Here is a 21225-nt window from a genome sequence, read left to right as displayed (position 1 = left end):
GAGATCAGCTGGGGCATGCAGGAGTAAGTCCTCAGTTGGTGCCACAGAGCTGTGAAGCTCCGGTCCTTCAGAGTTGTGCTGAATTGGGACAGTGGAAATAAGCCTTTATAACCTTGAATCAACCTGCCCTAGGGGAAGGGTCTGACCTGGGGGGAGGTAACTCTCCTCAGCCGAGGGAATTCCCAGCAAGGGGTTGCTAACTGAGGGGCAATGGGGGTGTCAGTCATAGGGATAAGGTCTGTTCAACACAGGACAGCATCCTCTAGAGCCCACACTTTGTGCCATCCAGCCCCACTTCTTCATTTAAGTTCTGGGAGCATCTCTTCCAGGAGTTTGGTGGGCCTCTTTTCCTGGGGGAAACAGAGAAAAGTTAGTGAGACAAACTGCCACCCTCACCACGGTGACTCGTCTGCAGTTGATACTCATCTTCCTCTTCTGTCACCTGGTCTAGATTCCCCTTATCCTCAACTAGCACCTCTTCTGGGCTCAGTGACCTACGTGGTGGCATGATCTTACCCTCCGGCTTGACAGCCTGTGGTCACTTGATCCTTCTCAGGCCATGGCTCGTGCACTGTCTATTTACTGTAAGTATTGGGAAAGGATCCCCTAGAGAAGGAAATGGCCACCCACTCCAGTATTTTTGCCTGGGAAATCCCATGGACAGAGAAGCCTGGTGGGCTACAGTCTATGGGCTCACAAAAAGAATTGGACACGACTGAGCAACTAAACAATCGGCCAAGGGAATGCCAAGGGATTTCCAAATGGATTAGCTGGGTATGGAAGATATACCTCCCTGCTCTCCAGTGCTTAACAGCAGCCTTACCACTTCCCGATGATCAGGGTTAATTATGCTGAAAGAATGGTGACTCTGCTTCTTGCCTGCTGGTCCCTGGAAACCAAGATCTCAAAGTACCTGGGTGTCAGACATGGTGAAAAGTTCAATAGTCATCTTGATGTTTCCCCAGCTGAAGAGTTGCCTCTTTGGGAACCAGACCTCCAATCCTGCAGATGCCAGAGTTGGGAGTGATGGTAAGTGTGAGACCACTCCTGCTTTCATCCTAGGTTCCTGGACCCATGTATTTATTCTCCCTGCTGGAGACAAAGTGCTGTGTAATGGTCTTTGATATACTGCTTCTAGGAGGATGGCATCCTGTCCTCACAGAGTATTGTTTTTGAGCTGGTGGCTCAGTTGTGCCTTCTACAGACAGTTCCAAACTGGCAGCTTAAGGACAGAGCAGAATGTGGAGGGAGGAGTTGCCTCCATGGCCATGTGCCTACTGACGTAGGGTCATGCTGGATCCCACACCAGTAGCTTAAACACCCTGTAATCCTTGCAGAATTGTGCAGGACGAAGCCCTACAAAGAGATACCTAGGATATATGTCTATTTCAGGAAGGATGAATCGCAGCTCTTTCCAGGGTAGAAGGGGTTTAACATAATCAAGTTGTCATGTGGCTATTTTTCTCAAGGAAGGAGACATATCTAAGATTGAAAGTGGGGTTTTGTTACTGGTAGCTTAAACACTTAGCATCAGCAATAGCTAGATGAGCCTTGGTGAGTGGGAACCCATGCTAATGGACCCATACATTCCCTCTCTCCATGCCATCATGCTTAGTGTTTATTGACACCCCTGTTGCCAACTCTGGGATGGTCTTATAGGCTGACTGCATATACATGGTTGTTTAATGCTTCTCCCGCTGTCTGGTTGGTGTTAACACAGAATTCAATGACCTTCACACTTGGTGCCCACTTCCATAGGTCCATCCATACGCCTCTAGCCCAGGTCTCCTTGTCCCTGGTTTTCTAATCTTATCCTTCCAGACCCCCAACCAAGCAGCCAAACCATGCACTGCTGCCCATGAGATCCAGTAATACTCCATCCTTGGGCCCCTTTTCTTTCCACAGAGTGGATGACTATGTGTGCTATTCTAAGTCCTGCCCACTGGAATTATTTTCTCCTCTATTGTCTTTCAAGGACACCCCTATGTGAGGGCTGCAGTGCAGCAACAGTCTATTTTTGGCTTGCTCGCACGTACTGAGCCTACCCACTCATAAACAAATTCTGGCTTTTTTTCCTCCTTCAGTTGGATATAAGGAGCTCTCCAGGCAGCCGCACGTGAGCAGAGGAAGAGACACTGGTGCAAAGGTGGGGGATGACAAGGTGTCTGGGCCACCTGTTCATGCAGCTGCCTTCTGCCCTGTGGTCCTATGACCAATCCCAGCTGTACCACATCTGTCTCATGATGAATTACTGCAGGCCTTGTCTGACCTTCCGACTTGGTGGATCTGACAGAATCCAGCTCACAATAAGCAGCTCTGGCTGTGTGGTCAACTTGATGATGCACAGTCAGACGATCTAACCTGGTAGCAAATCAGGAGCTGTAGTTTGAAAACTGTGTCATTCTTGGCTAGAGATGACATGGCCCTGCTCCAGAACCCCAGGGGTCTAGATGGTGATTCTCCTACTAGGCCTTGTCATAAACTCCACAGGCATCTTTTCCCACTACAGCTGCCTCAGGTACCATGGGTTCTGCCAGATCATATGGTTCACACATCAAAGTACTTATCTTACAGCCTGGATCTGATGCTGAGTCCCGATCTAAACTCTGGGTCCCGACCTAAACAGGCAGCCTTGGGGGCTTCCCTGGCTCAGGTGAAAAATCTGCCTATCAGTGCAGGAGACTTGGGTTGGATCCCTGGTCTGGGAGGATCTCACATGCTGTGAAGCAAGTAAACCCATGAGCTGCAGCTATTAAGTCTGTGCTCTAGAGCCCAGGGGCCACAACTATTGAGTCCATGTGCCCTAGAACCCTAGAACAAAAGAAGTCACTTTAATGAGAAGTTCATGCACCACAGCTAGAGAGTAGCTCCCACTCCCTGCAACTAGAGAAAAGCCTGTGCAGCAGTGAAGACCCAACACAGCCAAAAAACAATAAAATTACATATATTAAAAAAAAAAACCCAAACAGGCAGCCTCTGTGTTATCTCATATATGGGAGGATATATGGGAGGAAACAGTATGTATTCCTAGGTATGGAATAAGCTGCCTCCAAAACCAAAGAGGCATTGTGCTTCCTTCATAATGGAGGAGTAGATGCAACACTTTTGTCTTTTACTTTGGAGGGAATATGTCTGTCAAATCCCCGATGACTGGCCCCTAAAAATTTCACTGATATGTCAGATATGCAGATGATACCACTTTAATGGGAGAAAGTGAAGAGGAACTAAAGAGTCTCTTGATGTGGGTCAAAGAGGACAGTGAAACAGCTGGCTTAAAACTAAACATTCAAAAAACTAAGATCATAGCATCTGGTCCTATCACTTCATGGCAAATAGAAGGGGAAAAAGTGGAAATAGTGGCAGATTTTACTTTCTTGGGCTCCAAAGTCACTGTGGATGGTGACTGCAGCCACGAAATTAAAAGATGCTTGCTCCTTGGAATAAAACCTATGACAAATCTAGACAACATACTAAATAGTAGAGACATCATTTTACCAACAAGGGTCCATCTAGTCAAAGCTATGATTTTTCCAGTAGTCATGTATGGATGTGAAAGTTGGACCATTAAGCATTGAAGAATTGATGCTTTCAAACTGTGGTTCTGGAGAAGACTCTTGAGAGTCCCTTGGACTCTGGCAAGGAGATCAAACCAGTCCATCCTAAAGGAAATCAACCCTAAACATTCATTGGAAGGACTCATGCTGAAACTGAAGCTCCAATACTTTGGCCACCTGATGTGAAGAGCTCTCACTCGAAAAGATCCCGATACTAGGAAAGATTGAGGGCAATAACAGAAGAGGGCGGCAGAGGATGAGATGGTTAGATAGGATCACCAACTCAACAGATGTGAATTTGAGCAAGCACCGGGAGATGCTGAAGGACAGAGAAGCCCGGTGTGCTGCAGACCATGGATGTCGCAGAGTCGGACACAACTCAGCAACAACAACATCAGGCTCCTGAATCTTGGTAATGTTTTCTTCCATTCTCTGCAATGTGTATGTCTCACTAATGTTTCCAGTATCCTTGCTGTTTCTTGCTCATCTGTTTCAATTAGCTGATGGGTTTAGTACAACAAATATGTGTGATATTCTGCAAGATACCTAATTGGTACAGGTCTTTCAAGACTAGATTGTTTCAAGACAGCATGAGAGTTAACAGCCCTGGAGCAAGACTGTAAATGTATACTTTTGTCTGTTCCAAGTGATTATGAAGTCTGAGATTTCTTTCTGATATGGAAAGAAAAGAAAAACATTCACTACATCAGAGGCTACATACTATGTACTAGAGAACCTATTAATGTACTCCAGGAAAGATACCACATCCGCCATTAGAACTACCACTTGGCTGATGTTGCTGTGATTCACTGTCACCTTCCAAGGTACATCTGATTTTTGTAGGGGACAGACCAGTGAATTAAATAGAGAGATAAAGGGAACACTATTCCTGCAATGTTTAGGTCTTTAAGGATGGCATTAATCTTTGCCATTACCTGATTACCAGTGTGAGGTTGAGCATTTTCTAGTATGTTTATTGGCTTATTTCCTCTTCTTTGAATTCCTGTAATTTGTAAGTGTTTGCTTTTTAAAAAATGGTTGCTCTATCTTAGTTATCCCTGTGATCCTCAGACTTGGCACATGAGAACTCAAAAGTATGCACTGAATCAAAGGTTTCTTTTTTTTTTCGGCCATGCTGCCCGACTTGCAGGATCTTAGTTCCCCAACCAGGGCTCGAACCTGAGCCTTCAGCAGTGGAAGTGATGAGTCCTAACCACTGGACTGCCAGGCAATTCCCTAAATCAAAGATTTTAACAAGATGAAAAAGTAGCATTTGATTGGACATGCTGGTCATCTGGGATCTTGAAACCAACCTCCTTAACTTATGGGTGCCTATTCCTGACAGCAATTGTATCATTTTGGTTGATTTAAAAAGAAAATACAAAGTCATCCAATCAAATCATCTCTCATCTGAAACCGAGGCAGAGTCACCAAACTAATCGAAGCTCTAAAGCCTTGTTTTCTGGATGGACTCCCTTTGATAGCAATAATGGCCGGTAACAAACTGAGCCCTCAGCCTATCTGGCTGTGATAAACGCGTCCAAAACACATTACAAATCTCAGAGTGAGGCTCTGAGGCCTGAGGCTGTAGTAAGAGAAAACCAAGGCTGTCAGGCACAAGTTTAAAAACCTGATATTCTATAAATGAAAAAAGGCCAGCTGCCTGTTCCTTCACTACTGAACACGGTAAATGAATTATCTGAGCTTCCTGCCATTTTTCAAACTTGGGACTCTCAGATATCATTAGAGTGTATCATCAACTCTAAACTTCATTTGTCAAAAAAAAAAAATCTCTAATTTACTGAATCTCTAGTGTTTCTTTCCTTTGCCTTCAATTGTTGTTGTTGTTGTTTTAAATCATTACGTTTTTTTTTTTACATATCTGTTTATACAGAAACATCTTTATCTTTTTAAAACACACATCTTATTAGGTCTCTCCCTTCCTCAGAAACTTCTCATGCCTTCCCATGATCTGAAGGCCAAAGTCCAAACTCCTTCACAAGGCTTCCAGGGCCCTATCTACCTTTTTTGCCCAATTTCTCTCCATTCCTAAGACCCTTAAGCTTCTACCACCCATTTTATTTGCCTTTACTGAAATAAACCATGCGCTTTATACCTCTGTGCTTTTGCACACATACGGACCCCTCTGTTAAGAACTCTGTGTGAAGACTTCCTTTCCCTTAGAATGGTGTTGACCACCACTTTCTCCACATTGTAAATAAATATCTACAGTAAGCACTTAATATGCCACACTGTAATTCTCTTCCTATGTGTTTATCTCTCCACCAAACTAAGAATTCCTGAAAAGTAGAAACTGTATCTCCGTTACTGCAGTTTCCCCAGTGCCAGTCTAGTCCCTGGAACAGAGGAGCTGGGCAACATTTGTTTATTGAGTGAAAGAACAGACAAGCTCCCTACTCTAAAGACCAGGACCTCCAACTTAACAACCACAAGAAAAGGATCAATAAGCTGCTGGAGCAGTTTCTAAGAGAATTTACTCACCCAAATTTTCTCTAGCAACTGAACACACTTAGAAGACATATTCATGCCTAGACTTACGGGCAACCCAGAGGTCCCAGGAACTTCTCTCACCCCATTTCACGACCTGACCCTTTCATTTTTAAGAGGCTGGAGCTCAGAGGTGCTTCTTAGTGAGTGGGCAAGCTTGGATGGATGTCGGCAAGCTTCCTTCCCTTCGGCAAGCACTCAGAATGGCTCCATTAGTGTTCATGGAAATTCTGTACATGCATCAAGGAGAAAACAGCCACAAATAACACAGCCTGCTTTCCAAATCTCCAAAGCACATCTCTGCAATCATTTTACTCTCCAACTATCACCACCAAAGTCTTTCAGCCATAGAGTGATTTGTCTTCAACTTACTCTGGGCTCCTAAGTTAGCAGAACCCTTTGGCTGTTTATAAATGAAGCTTCCTACTTCCGGTCTCTCTCCCTGCTCCAGCTTCTCTTCTATACAGCCACTTATCCAAAATACTAACCAGTTCCTGCATGGCATCAGTCCAAATACCTTCACTTGATGCTCAAAAGACCCTTCAATCTTGATCCTGGAAATCTAGGGGTTGACACTTGGGAGGCAGGGATAGGCTGAAGATACAAACTGGAATTGCCATCAGCATGTAAAAGATTCTTGAAACCATGAGAGTGGATGAAATCAACCAGGGAAGCTATATATATAGGCAAATCACCTGAGTTTTGAGTCTTAGATCTGCTATTCACTATCCGTGTGACCTTAAGTAAGTTATGAAACTACTGTGAGCCTTACTTTTCTCATCTTTAATTGGGTATTTTTAAAAATGTCCAGCACAATGTTGAGCAATTATTATTCAATCTCCCAGAGTTACTAATGGTCGGAAACTGAACAAGATACTTCTGCTTGGTAAGCCTCAGGGTCTCATCTGTAGCTCCTGCTACGTATCCAGAAGGCACCATGGAATGGGTGCTCAGCAAACGACTGCCAATAAAAGAAGAAATCTAAAAATCTGAAACAAAACCTAGTAATAAAATAGATGAGATGATTTAACAGGCTTTTTTAAACTGTATAAAGATCAATGTAAATGCTAATAAATTATCTTAGGAAAAGGATCTAGCACTTAGAAGGCAGACAATGTTAGGCCCTTTCTTTCTGTCCTTTAAAAAAACAAAAACAAAAAAGTTTGTAAAATAACAAATCTCTGATAAGCTTAATCCACTATAACAGCAAAAATATAAACACAGTTCAGTTCAGTTCAGTTCAGTCGCTCAGTAATGTCCGACTCTCCGCGACCCCATGAATCACAGCACGCCAGGCCTCCCTGTCCATCACCAACTCCCGGAGTACACTCAAACTCATGTCCACAGAGTCGGTGATGCCATCCAGCCATCTCATTCTCCATCGTCCCCTTCTCCTCCCGCCCCCAACCTTTCCCAGCACCAGAGTCTTTTCCAGACACAAGTACATATAAAATCATACAAATGCATTCAACATCATTACATTGGCATATTTCGTTTTGCTATAGATTTTTTTCTTTCCCATCTCCTATTTCCTTTCATGCCATCTTCTGGCTCCCCTCTCCTCCCTAAGGCAGCCAATGGAAATAGTCTGATACATACCCTTTCATACACTGCTCATATAATCCTGTACAAAGACATATATTCATATATAGAATTCTTTTATCTCCTTTTTATAAAACTGGATTCTTATTAAAGACATTTCTCTGTAAATTCTCGCCCCCCGCCCCACCCCGCACTTAATCATACATCTTGGTTAATCCTTCAGGTCAATGGATGAAGAAGTCATACCTTCCTTTCAATGACTGACTGCTCACTGTCAGTCTTCCTCCTCCCACAGTAAAACTGCACACAATGTCCTTGCATGGATTATGTGTTTCTTTAGGCAACTTCTCTGCTGGGTCAGTGTATACAAGTGTCTTAAATATGAGTAAATATTGGCAGATTATTTTCCAAGAGGGATGTGGTCATTCACATTCCCACCATCAGTGTAAAAAGGGACCATTTCTCCACATCTTCAACAGAAGCTGGCACTTTAATTTTAAATGTTTTCCAGTTTTATAGGTGAAAATGGCATTGTATTATTGCTTTATTCTGCATTTTCTTGAATATTTTTGAGGTTCAGCATAGTTTGTTGTTTACTGGTCATTTGTGATAAAGATCTTCGATGTACACAACTTACTATCAATAATATCAGAAAAAAATTGTGTCTATGAGAGAGAAAATGAGAGTGAGACGGTGTCCTTGCTTTTTTAATCTATCTCTTCCTTTTCTGGATTTTAAATCTCTCTTTTTGGCCCAAGCCCCAAGGCTTGAAGGACCTTATAGTTCCCTGACCAGGGAATCCGGGACCCCTGCAATGGAAGCAGAGAGTCCTAACCACTGGATGACCAGCGAATTCCCCAAACTTCTTCCTTTCTACTGGCTCCTTCTTTTCAGATCACAAACATGCTCCAGTTTCCCCTGACCTAAAAAGTCTTTTTTGGATCTCATTCTATCTCCCTAAATTCCTATCTAATCATTCTTTATTTTCACCAACTATACTCTTTCTCACCTCAAAACACTTTTCAATGAAAAAGCCATACCTTTGGTTTTAGGGGAAAAAAGCCCCAGTTTATTATTTTTTTTAAAAAAAGGCAAGTATCATTTCCATAATTGTTTAAGCAAGCCTATATACAGGTATTTTGTTTTAAAAAACATATGTATATAATTTTTCTCTTACAGTAATTCATTTCAAGAGCAATTTCATTATGTTTCTTCTACAGAGCCCTAAACCAAGGCAGCCAGCATATTCAAATAAACTCCAAGGGGTAGGCATGCTTCAGGCCAGCTCCTCATTAGAAACCCCAGCATGGGGGCTCTGGAGACCAATGCGCTGAAGGTCTTCCAGGGAGAGCTGAAATGTTCAGATAAGTCAGTTCTGGGAAGAAGGGGTAGCTGGCGGGCTCCGGCAGGCTCACCCCTGGGGTAGCGCAAAGAGAACAGACAGGGGAGTTCTGAGAGGCACTGGAGCTATCTAAACTCGGGGGGATGGAACCGAGTGAGCAGCAGCAGTAATTGAGTTTCAGTTACCTGCAGGGTGGTGAAATAAAGCAGTAACTTCATCTGCCTGATGCAGGGGAAGTTTAGAGGTGTCCTTGGCATACTCACAGTGAAATCCGTCACCCTTTCACTGTGTTGGGTGATGGCAACCGTACTGCGCTTCCTAGTGACAGCGAGCACTCGTCCTGTTAGGCAGCCCCAGCGCACTCCAACTAATGAAGCATTTCCTGCAGGCCTGTCTCCAGGGCTCTGCATCCTCTGTCTGAAGGAATGGCACCATGGGAAAATTTAGCACAGCCAGCATCAACCATCGCCCAAACTCAAAAGAATCTTTGAATGGCAGAGAGAGACCCATTTTCCTTTCTGCCCAGCCCAGTGTTGGAACCACCCTCAGGTCACTTTTTGTGGGTCTGTACAAACGTGCCGACTGGCAGCATGCCGTTCTTCACCTGCTCCCGGATTTCAGCTCGATGCTTTAATGTGAAGACCAGGGCTCTCACCGTCCGCCGGTATGGCCCATTAATGAGGCGGGAGCAGAGATGAAACGTTTCCCGTTCAATATTTTCAACCAGTAGGTGATCCATCTAAAAAAACAGAAAAATTATCAAATTAGGGCCTTGCATTGCATAAAGATTAAAAGCAAGAGAGGCTGGAGCACTTTGCTCAGAGGCCTCCATTAATCAACTGAAATTCAAGGACATCTACTTCCTGTCACAAGAGAAACAGGAAGAGCAAATTAATTCCACCCTGGCAATTAAGGAACAAGGCCATGTGCTTTGTGACAGGGACCTCATTCACAACCCCTGCCGGGTGGTAATATTTGCCATTATAACAGGAAACTGGCTTGAACCAAGCAATGGGTTCTGGGCTCTGGGCCCTGTACTTTACCAACCAGGAAACGAAGACCAAGGATAATAAATCAGTGTAAGAGTTTATACTTTTTGTTTGTTTGTTTGAAAGTGCTTTTTAACCCCTTACAGCATTTTTAAACACTGGGTGTGGATCCTAAATGTGTGTTAAGCAGTTTATAAATCACTTTTCACATTTAACACTTAACAACTCCTATTATCTCATTTTACAGATGAGGAAACAGGTTCAAAGGTAAAGAAATGCTCCAGATCTTACAGCTATTAAGAGGAGAAGTTGAGACTCTGACTCAAATACTCATGTTCCTTCCCTTTTACCGTACTTACCGCCCCCATAGCCTCCTGAGGGATCATGTGAGTTTGGAGAGACCGCAGCAGGGTCAGCTAAGCAGAAAAGGGCCCAGATGACAGGGGCTGTGGCTCTGCCGGGGTGTGCGGCTCAGGTGCAAGCCCTCCTGAAGTCACAGGCCTAATCAAAGGAGGACAGGTCTGGGACTTTGTCCACATGATCCAGATCTAGGCCAGACTGGGCTGCTGGTTGGGGAGCCCCTCACTTCCTTTCCTTCCAGGTGCATCGCTCACTCTTTGCCTCCCTGGTCCTGACTCCAGCCTAGCCTGAGCATGCTCAGTTGCTTTCACACACCTCTACAACTCTGCACAGGTACCTGCTCTCTCAACAAGACACAGTTTCCAAGGAAACACATTCCTCTTTGTATGTGCAGCTAAAAAACAAAAAGCAAAAAAGCCAATCCTACTTTAAAGGACTACAAGTTCTTCTCAGGCCTGCCGTAATGTCCTGAGCTCCCCGTAGTCATTTTCACAACAGAATGGTCTTGTCTTCCCTGAGAATGAATTCCTTGAAAACCGGAAACAAATTTCTCTCTCATTAGCTTTTTTTCCTTCACTCTTACCTTCACTCTTGACCACATATTCAAATACTTACTCAGCACTTACTACGTACTTGGGCTGAGAAAAGAGCAGTGAACAATGTCAATACAGCTCTTGACTTCACAGAGAGCACAGGCCAGCTGGAGACAGATAGGAGCAGGCACTGGAAGTGTAGTGAGTGCCAGGAGAGGGAACAGAAGCAAGTTCTGGGGCACTGAGATACAGAAAAAGGACCCGGCCCAGGAAAGAGTTAGCGCTTGACGTGAGACCTGGAGAAAGAGTAGGATCAGGCCAGGTGACGTGGCCATTTGCTTGGTGATAAATTCAGTGAGCTGCACATATATGTACTGTACTTATACTTTAAAAAGGAAACGTTTACGGAAAAAATGCACCAAAATTAAAAAAAGGATTACCTGATATTTGATAAAAAGTGTCCCAACAAAAAAGAGAGACCAACAGACCAAAATGAATGAAGAAACCTGGAAGAAATGACAAACAAGCAGGGGAGCAGAATAGGACTGAGAAAGAGAGACAGAGAAGATGAATATCCAGGCCCAGACGTCTGCTTAGATGTAACAGACGAAAGACGTTCAGGGAAGTCTGTGGTCCTGATGACTGACTGATCACCTCCAAGGATGGTACTGGAGTTGAGTTGGCTTGGCGCCACAGCTCTCTAAAACCCAGACTCCCTGAGTTTTCATGGCCTCCTGGGTGGGCACTGAACTAGCCCCTAGCCTGAGGCAGCCCCCCACCAGACTACTTTACAAGGTGGTAAGGGTGGCTGACCATCTGCCCAGCATTTGTCCAGCAACATTTGCAAGAGAGGCTCCTCACCCCAATGTGGGGTTCCTCATCCCAGTGTGAGGATGGTTACTCACTGACTGTTTTAGTTAGTTAGTTAATTCAGTCGCTCAGTTGTGTCCGACTCTCCGCAACCCCATGAATCACAGCATGCCAGGCCTCCATAACGGGCAAGAAAAAAGTCTGTTTTTTTCCTTCGTTTTGAGGGGAGTGGTTGTTCGGGGAAGAAGGGTATGTGCCTTTGAAAAAATAAATCATGGTCATTCCATTAAATTATAGTATATGTATATAAAAAGAACCTGAGAGTACCTTGAAATTCACAGAACTGAATACTTACTCATACTTCATTTAACAAATAGCTATTGAGTTACTACTGAGTACGGTCTGATCTAGATATTTGAGACACCCAAGGAGAAAAGACCTGACGCCCTACCCTTAAGAAGTCATACCCTAGAAAGGAGAGGCATGTGCACAGAAAACCATGGGGCAGTAGGACAGGTGCTATCCCAGCGATGTGATGGGAATATGATGTAAGCAGCTAACAATTCTCACGGATGCCTCTTGTTAAATGAAGGCCAGTCAGAATGAAGACATGAAGAAAAACATCTGTAATATTAAAATGTAAATATACAAAGGAAAATGATTCATCATGTATCCTTGTGTATAATGTGTTCATTGCACAAAGTGAAAAATGCCTATCTTGTAACTGCCTTTGGCCATTCCAAACCTACCCAAGCTGAGAGTCTTTCCCAGTGGGTCCTAACCTGGTAATTTAGGTAAGCTCCTTTGGGTGAAGCATTGAAGCTGAAGCTCCAATACTTAGGTCACCTGATACAAAGAGCTGACTCACTGGAAAAGGTCCTGATGCTGGGAAAAATTGAAGGCAAGAAGGAGAAGGGGATGACGGAGGACAAGATGGTTGGATGGCATCACCGACTTGATGGACATGAATTTGAGCAACTCAGGGAGATAGTGAAGGACAGAGAAGCCTGTCATGCTGTAGTTCATGGGGTTGCAAAGAGTCAAACACGACTTAGCGACTGAACAATAACGACAACTTCAGGTGAAAGGACCAGAGTCTTACTAAGACCTTGAGAAAAAGGGATTCTGCTATGGGATACATGTATGAACGGGAACAAGAAAGCTGTAAGAAATCTAGGGAGATTTATTTATGGACCATATCCTTTCTCTGTGTCTCTCATGATCTGCCTGATCCCTTTTTCACATATTTTTGCTCCTTTTCATTTGCTTTACTATCAATTCTAACTGCCTTATTCTCTCCTCCTGTTGTGCATCTCTCTATCCATAGCTTCTGCTTCCTTGAAACTCCTTCAGGATTCCTTCTGTTTCAAAACTTCCGTTGTTGTTTCTTGGTATTTCCTAGGTCAGTTTCCCACAGACAGAAAATCTGATTTGCCTTCCTTACAAATTTGCACCTGTGGGTTGAATATGTGTTATTCAGTTGTCCAATCATGGACAAACTGGGAGAAGATATAAAACACATCTACCCTGAGCTGTCTGATGTCAAGGATTTTGGACTCAGAAGAAATGGTGCCATAATCAATTAGTGATGTCTGCCATGACTATAAGCTTTTTAAAAGCAAGGGAAGAAACTCTTCTAAGTGTGTTTACCTGAAGTGAAGAACTTCTCACACTGTATTATAACTTCTATTTGCCTATTTCCCTCAGAAGATTGTGAGTGCCTCCAGGGCTGATGCCATGCTGGATCCATTTCTAAATTCCTCATGCTTAGCATAGGTACTGGCACATACTCAATGCTCAGTAAATATTTACTAAATGAATTTCCTCTTTTTCCACGTATACTTCCCTCCTTTTCTGCTCTTCCAGTAACATTCTATACATAGCAGATGAAATATGTTTCTATTTTATTTGTATTTTCTAGTGAGCAAATTCCAACCATTCTAAGCCTAGTTCAACTGCTATCTTTTCCATGGACTTTCCCAGATTTCCCCATCAGATTTCACTGTTCTGTCCTTTGTGCAAACACACCTCTTCCTAGTACAACTATTTCAGACATATTTCCTCTTGCTTCACATCTTAGTCATTTGCAGGGTCTTAGTCGGGAGACAGTAAACTTTCTTAGGAGAAGGACTGCAACTCATCTGTGTTAGCATTCTCCGCTGGCACTAGTAGGAGCAGAACTAAACACTTGGGGAATTAACTTTGTATGACTTTTCCAATAGCATGATTGAACTTGTACATATATACCCACACTCCTTTTTGACCATTTGAATACATTTATTAAAGAGCTGGTCAAAACCAGAGGTGCAGTCTGAGGCCATTAAGCAAAGAAAGTATAACTAACAGTCCCATATGGGGATGTACGCCTGACCTGGGTCTCATTAGCACCATCTGACAACCAACTGGGCCAACCAGCCAGTGCTTCATAACTCTTAACGATAACAGGCTCACTTTGAGAATCAGATTTATTTTTTTTTAATGGCATAATAGGAAAATGATCACAGGCCGTGAGGTAGGAAAGGGAGTGGATAATGAGGAAGGGGAAGTAAGAGAATGACACCACAGGGGACGTTCATATGAGGAAAGATCTAAAATACAGGGAAGAACAAAGAAGATCTAGAAGGGAGAAAGTAAAGGGGAATGGAGCGTGGGTCTCAACAATGGAGGTTTTATTCATCTATTCCATTATTTCAAGAACAAGGAAACAATCCATGAATCTGTAAAGCAAGATCTGTAGAGTAATAGAGAGATGCACTTTGGGGCTGTGTGTATATATTCTTCATCTGTGGCTTTCACTACTTAGACCAAAACAAATATCATGGAAACATTACTTTCTATAAAAATGTAATAAGTAGATTTGAAAAAAACACACATGCTAAAATCAAATTGCAAAAGCTTTTAAGTCACTGGGCCAATAACTTACCCAATGGTTTACCACTGCCTGATAAAATACATTTATGGAGATCTGATGTCTGATTTGAATGCACTCAACATTATTTATTGTCAAAGACCAGATACTGGATTAGATGGTTCATTGATTTACCCTAATATGAAAATGTTTCAGATGATGATGGGTGTTAAGAGTTAACTTTATGTAAAAAGTGTTTGTATTTATCTTTTCTGATGTATCAAACTATATATAAAAATTCTATAAAGTGCTGTTTATGCAAGGAAAAGAGATTGACTTTCTTTGGCCAAGGAAGACGGTAAGATGCACACTTCTAGTTTTTAAAATTTACTCTTTGGGAGCAAAACCATTCAACTAGGCTTAATCTGTTTTTTTTTCCAATTATATTGGAAAGCACTAACAAATGTATCACTTTTTTAACTTTGCTTTGTAACACTTGAGTGCTTACCACTTGATGTGCCATTTAAAGGATAATTAATGGATAAACTAAAAGGATAATTATTATGGAGTTTAATATAGCAGGCAAACTGCTCATTAATCCTTACAAGCATAGCTTCGTTATTATCATTTACTTAAAAAGATACCATAGGGAACTGGTATTTACCACCACAGTAACTACATATTATATATCCACACACTATGTTTCTGCAATAATTTTGGTTTATTTTAAAAATAAACTTCTCTTAAAATATCAAATACCAAGTCTTGTTGGCTAATCAATGACTCTGAAAAATTAGACTTACTATCTTTGTATTTTTTTCTCTCTTCCAAGGGCTTAATGTTCATATTAATGCTTCTTTAGGAAAAGATGGCTGGATGGCATCACCGACTCTGTGGACATGAGTTTGAGTGTACTCCGGGAGTTGGTGATGGACAGGGAGGCCTGGCGTGCTGTGATTCATGGGGTCGCGGAGAGTCGGACACGACTGAGCGACTGAACTGAACTGAACTGAACTGAGGAAAAGATAAACAAACTTATAGTATATTAATTCATTGGACCATCAAATAGACATTAAAAGTTAAAAATGCAAAAAATAGAGATAGATAAAAATAATAGAAAACTATATACAAGATGATACTGATACTGATCAAGATTAAATATAACATAAAAATAAATAATTGTCAATTGTGTGCAATGTCATTTCAATGATCAATAAAAATACTTTATGGAACAGCTGGCACATAACATAACAGACTTTTAATAAATCTGGGATAATCATAACTTGACCAGTATTCTTTGAAAAAGCTATAATAATTCACCAACAGGAAATCCACCAAAATGTTAACAAGATTATATCTGGACAGTAGGTTCAATGGTGACTTTATTTTTCCTTTCTACATTTTTCCATTTTCTATCACGTTTGTATTAAAAACTCAAAATTTTATTTTTAAACAAAGTAAATAATATACATAAATAAATTTGCCTTTCTTTTGTGGATGCATAATTGAGATAGAAAGGTTAAAATATTTCTTTAGAGAATATAATGACAGATCTAGTCTAGTATTTAAATCAGACTTCTGAGTGACTGAAATGAACTGAACTGAAGGATACTTTGTTAGGGATACCCTGAGAGGAGGAAAAAATATCAATGTTATATGTCTGATTTTCCCAGAATACTAATTGAATATAAGATTCGATGATGATGATTAATATTATTGCTAATGAACAAAAATTTCTCTTCCAGCATTTGTACCTCAAACCACTAACACCATATAACTGCTGGTCACAAAGGTGATAGAGATTCAGTTCAGTTCAGTTCAGTTGCTCAGTCGTGTCCGACTCTTTGTGACCCCATGAATCACAGCACGCCAGGCCTCCCCGTCCATCACCAACCCCCGGAGTTCACTCAAACTCACGTCCATCAAGTCGGTGATACCATCCAGCCATCTCATTCTCTGCTGTCCCCTTCTCCTCCTGCCCCCAATCCCTCCCAGCATCAGAGTCTTTTCCAGTGAGTCAACTCATCGCATGAGGTGGCCAGAGTATTGGAGTTTCAGTTTTAGCATCAGTCCTTCCAATGTACACCCAGGATTGATCTCCTTTAGAATGGACTGGTTGGATCTCCTTGCGGTACAAGGGACTCTCAAGAGTCTTCTCCAACACCACAGTTCAAAAGCATCAATTCTTCGGTGATCAGCTTTCTTCACAGGCCAACTCTCACATCCATACATGACCACGGGAAAAACCATAGCCTTGACTAGACGGACCTTGGTTGGCAAAGTAATGTCTGCTTTTTAATATGCTATCTAGGTTGGTCATAACTTTCCTTCCAAGGAGTAAGCGTCTTTTAATTTCATGGCTGCAATCAGCATCCGCAGTGATTTTGGAGCCCAAAAAAATAAAGTCTGACACTGTTTCCACTGTTTCCCCATCTATTTCTCATGATGTGATGGGACCAGATGCCATGATCTTCGTTTTCTGAATGTTGAGCTTCAAGTCAACTTTTTCACTCTCCTCTTTCACTTTCATCAAGAGGCTTTTGAGTTCCTCTTCACTTTCTGCCATAAGGGTGGTGTCATCTGCATATCTGAGGTTATTGATATTTCTCCCAGCAATCTTGATTTCAGCTTGTGCTTCTTCTAGCCCAGAGTTCCTCATGATGTACTCTGCATATAAGTTAAATAAGCAGGGTGACAATATACAACCTTGACGTACTCCTTTTCCTATTTGGAACCAGTCTGTTCTTCCATGTCCAGTTCTAACTGTTGCTTCCTGACCTGCATACAGGTTTCTCAAGAGGCAGGTCAGGTGGTCTGGGATTCCCATCTCTTGAAGAATTTTCCACAGTTTATTGTGATCCACACAGTCAAAGGCTTTGGCATAGTCAATAAAGCAGAAATAGATGTTTTTCTGGAACTCTCTTGCTTTTTCCATGATCCAGCGGATGTTGGCAATTTGATCTCTGGTGCCTCTGCCTTTTCTAAAACCACCTTGAACATCTGGAAGTTCACGGTTCACTTATTGCTGAAGCCTGGCTTGGAGAATTTTGAGCATGACTTTACTAGCGTTTGAGATGAGTGCAAGTGTGCGGTAGTTTGAGCATTCTTTGGCATTGCCTTTCTTTGGGACTGGAATGAACACTGACCTTTTCCAGTCCTGTGGCCACTGCTGAGTTTTCCAAATTTGCTGGCATATTCAGTGCAGCACTTTCACAGCATCATCTTTCAGGATTTGAAATAGCTCAACTATTAGAGATTATGTCCAGTCAATTGAATATAAGCATTAGAACTAAAGGGAGAGTGCTGACAAAAAATGTAGTAGAGTCTTTTCAAAACAGCTATTTATTGTGCCATTGATATTCCATAAGAGGCCATCTCAGAATTTTTGCTTCAGTGGGAAAGAATTTTGTTTATTCATTTATTTTTATTGAAGTATAGTTGATTTATAGTGTTGTGCCAGTTTCTGGTATAGAGCAAAGTGATTCAATTATATATATGTGCATATATATGTATATGTGTGTGTGTGTGTATGTATGCTTTTCCATTACTGTTTATTACAGGATATTGGATACAGTTCTCTGCTATACAGTAGGTCCTTGTTATTTATCTGTTTTGTATACAGTGGTTTGTATCTGCTAATCCCAAACTCCTAATTTATCCATCTCCTAATTTTTTTCCCCTTTGGTAATCATAAGTCTGTTTTTTATTTCTGTGGGTATTTCTGTTTTATTCCTTTGTGTCATATTTTAGGTTCCATATATAAGTGGTATCACATGGTATTTGTAATGGAAAGGATTTCAAAAATCGGAAAGAATCAACATTCATGAAGTGACTTCTAACCACCAGGCACTATACTATTTATTTGTACATATAGTTCATTTAATCTTTCCAAAAACTTTAGGTAGTAGGAATTATAATCTTCACTTTACAGATTAAAAAATCAAGTCTTTGAACTGTTAAGAGACTTGCCTAAGATGTCACAACCAGTATATACTAAAGCCAGTGTTTTAATCCATGTCTTACTAGTTCCAATGCCTGCACTCCTTATATAATACTGTCTCCCAGAATGTTTACAAATCCAGAATCTTAAAAAAAAAAAAGTTAAAAAAAGTTACGGTCCTAAAGAGTATGAAAGTTCATTGTGAGAATGTGAAGGTCATTTAACCAAGAATATCTAATAATCACATTCCAACCAAGACATTACCTCTAATTCCAAGGCTTCTGAGAGTAATTTCTGGGCATTTTTCCTAAATGTCTCCGTTTTGGCATCACTTCGGACTTCTATGGATGGTCTATTGACATGTTTTTCTATGAAAGTTCTCCACTCAATGTAAACTTCTCTGGCAAGACAAGCCACTTCTGAATCTGAGTGTTGACGCATCTTGTTCACAGCATGACCTGGAACAAGAGAACAGAAACCAAAGGAAACATTGTTCTGTCTTCTGAGAAGTATAGCACTGGAAGGACTGATGTGCAGCACTTAGCAAGTCATTAACATACCTAAGGATGTAGAGGCTCTTGTACAAATGAAGACCTGTTTCTCAAAGGCTGAGATAATGAGATAATCACTAGGGAAGAACCACTGGGTTAGCTAATGCAATAAGTCATAAAACAGAAGCATGATCAATAGACACTTAGAACAGCTAAGGTACCAACTCCTTAATCCAAAATTTTCAATAAAAGAAAATGAATTAAGCATTTATCTTGTCTTTTCAGTACATGTTATAGTTTAGGACAACCAAACAGTCCCAGTTATTTATAAAATGTTCTTTATTCAGCTAATAAATATGGTAAAATTGACAGTATTTAAAAATTTTTGTGGCCCACAATGAAATAATTTATTCAGGTGACAATCAATAGTGGATGAACTCAGTCAATGAAAAATTGATGGGGAAATTTACAATGGAAGGATGAGCTGTCATCACCTTCACTGATCAATCTTAGCGTCCCTGAGTGGAATTATCAGACGGAGGCTGCACTTCACAGACCTACCTACAAAGTAGTCTTGCACTCTATTTCTGAGGAAAAAATGAACCATAACCCAACTAACTCGTCATTCAAAGCTAACCTCCAGTTAATAAAAAATACTAGAGTCAGCGGAGTAAGTTAAATTATAGCACAAGAGACAAATCCAGAACGTGAGGCATTCTGCAGGACAACAGACCTGGTTTCTTCAACTGTCAATGGCATTTTTTTTATAAAAGGGAGTAAGGTTATGGATTGTTAAAGATTAAAAGAGTTCTTGAGTTCAAACTATCAAATGTGATGTGCAATCCAAATCCTGAATGGAATAAGCCAATCAAAATACATTTTGAGATAAACAAGGAGTATGCATATACATTGGTTATTAAATTATGCCAAGGAACTACTGTTGATTTTGTTAAGTATGATAATAGCATTGTGGCTATGTAAGAAATCATATTTTTAGAGATGCATACTGAATGAAGTATGTAGACCTAAAATGACAAAAGGTCTGAGATTTTGCTTTAAAATACTTCAGAGGAACTCAAAAGCCTCTTGATGAAAGTGAAAGAGGAGAGTGAAAAGGTTGGCTTGAAGCTCAACATTCAGAAAACAAAGATCATGGCGTCTGGTCCCATCACTTCATGGGAAATAGATGGAAAAACAGTGGAAACAGTGTCAGACTTTATTTGTCTGGGCTCCAAAATCACTGCAGATGCTGATTGCAGCCATGAAATTAAAAGACGCTTGCTCCTTGGAAGGAAAGTTATGACCAACCTTGATGGTATATTAAAAAGCAGAGACATTACTTTGCCAACAAAGGTCCGTCTAGTCAAGGCTATGGTTTTTCCCGTGGTCATGTATGGATGTGAGAGTTGGACTGTGAAGAAAGCTGAGCGCCGAAGAATTGATGCTTTTGAACTGTGGTGTTGGAGAAGACTCTTGAGAGTCCCTTATACTGCAAGGAGATCCAACCAGTCCATTCTAAAGGAGATCAATCCTGGATGTTCATTGGAGGGACTGATGCTAAAGCTGAAACTCCAATACTTTGGCCACCTCATGCGACGAGTTGACTCACTGGAAAAGACTCTGATGCTGGGAAAGGTTGGGGGCGGGAGGAGAAGGGGACGACAGAGAATGAGATGGCTGGATGGCATCACCGACTCTGTGGACATGAGTTTGAGTGTACTCCGGGAGTTGGTGATGGACAGGGAGGCCTGGCGTGCTGTGATTCATGGGGTCGTGGAGAGTCGGACACGACTGAGCGACTGAACTGAACTGAACTGAACAGCACAAAAACACAGGAAAGGGAAAGATAATAGGACCAAATTTTAATAGTAGGTGAATAACGAGTCAAATATAGGTGAAGGGCCTATGTGAGTCTGTATTATTGTCTTTATTTTTGTGACTGTCTGAGATTTTCATAATAAAAATGGAAAAAGAGGGAAAAGGTCGAAAAATACCATAGCAAAAATACTTAGATAGAAATAAACACATAGAAAAGCCGAAAAAAAATCAAGTAAATACTTAGAACTAAAAAGTGTAAGAATATCAAGATAGGTGTATTTTTTCAAAAATCAATAGCTTTTTTATGTTAGCCATAAATAAAATATAACAGGGGGGAAATCATGCTTAAACTAGTGAAAACCATAAACCACTCAGCAACATATTAACAAGAGGGCGCTGCATGTGCCTGCGCTTGCTGTTTGTGTATGCGCCCCTCTCCTTCGTAGCTCTGGAACCACTCCTAAATGCCACCTCCATCACCACAGCCCTT

The 21225-nt window shown here is 41.4% G+C and overlaps 1 protein-coding gene across 1 annotated transcript in view; it reads right to left on the bottom strand.

Annotated features, from left to right (window-relative positions):
* The window catches only part of TCEANC2 (transcription elongation factor A N-terminal and central domain containing 2), a 67061-nt gene that overhangs the window by 7709 nt on the left and 38127 nt on the right, over positions 1-21225 (bottom strand). The window contains exons 4-7 of the mRNA XM_088835325.1: positions 18691-18884; positions 7851-9685; positions 914-1002; positions 147-350 (exon numbers count right to left, since the gene is read on the bottom strand). Coding sequence (XP_088691451.1) covers positions 9497-9685; positions 18691-18884 — 383 coding nt within the window. The 3' untranslated portion in view covers positions 147-350; positions 914-1002; positions 7851-9496. The remainder of the gene's footprint in view (positions 1-146; positions 351-913; positions 1003-7850; positions 9686-18690; positions 18885-21225) is intronic.

Source organism: Moschus berezovskii, chromosome 4, assembly GCF_049115385.1.
Source record: "Moschus berezovskii isolate FMDL1 chromosome 4, NW_MosBer_1.0, whole genome shotgun sequence".
Taxonomy (NCBI): Eukaryota; Metazoa; Chordata; class Mammalia; order Artiodactyla; family Moschidae; genus Moschus; species Moschus berezovskii.
Note: the sequence above shows the minus strand (reverse complement) of the source record. Positions and strands in the feature narration are given on the sequence as shown.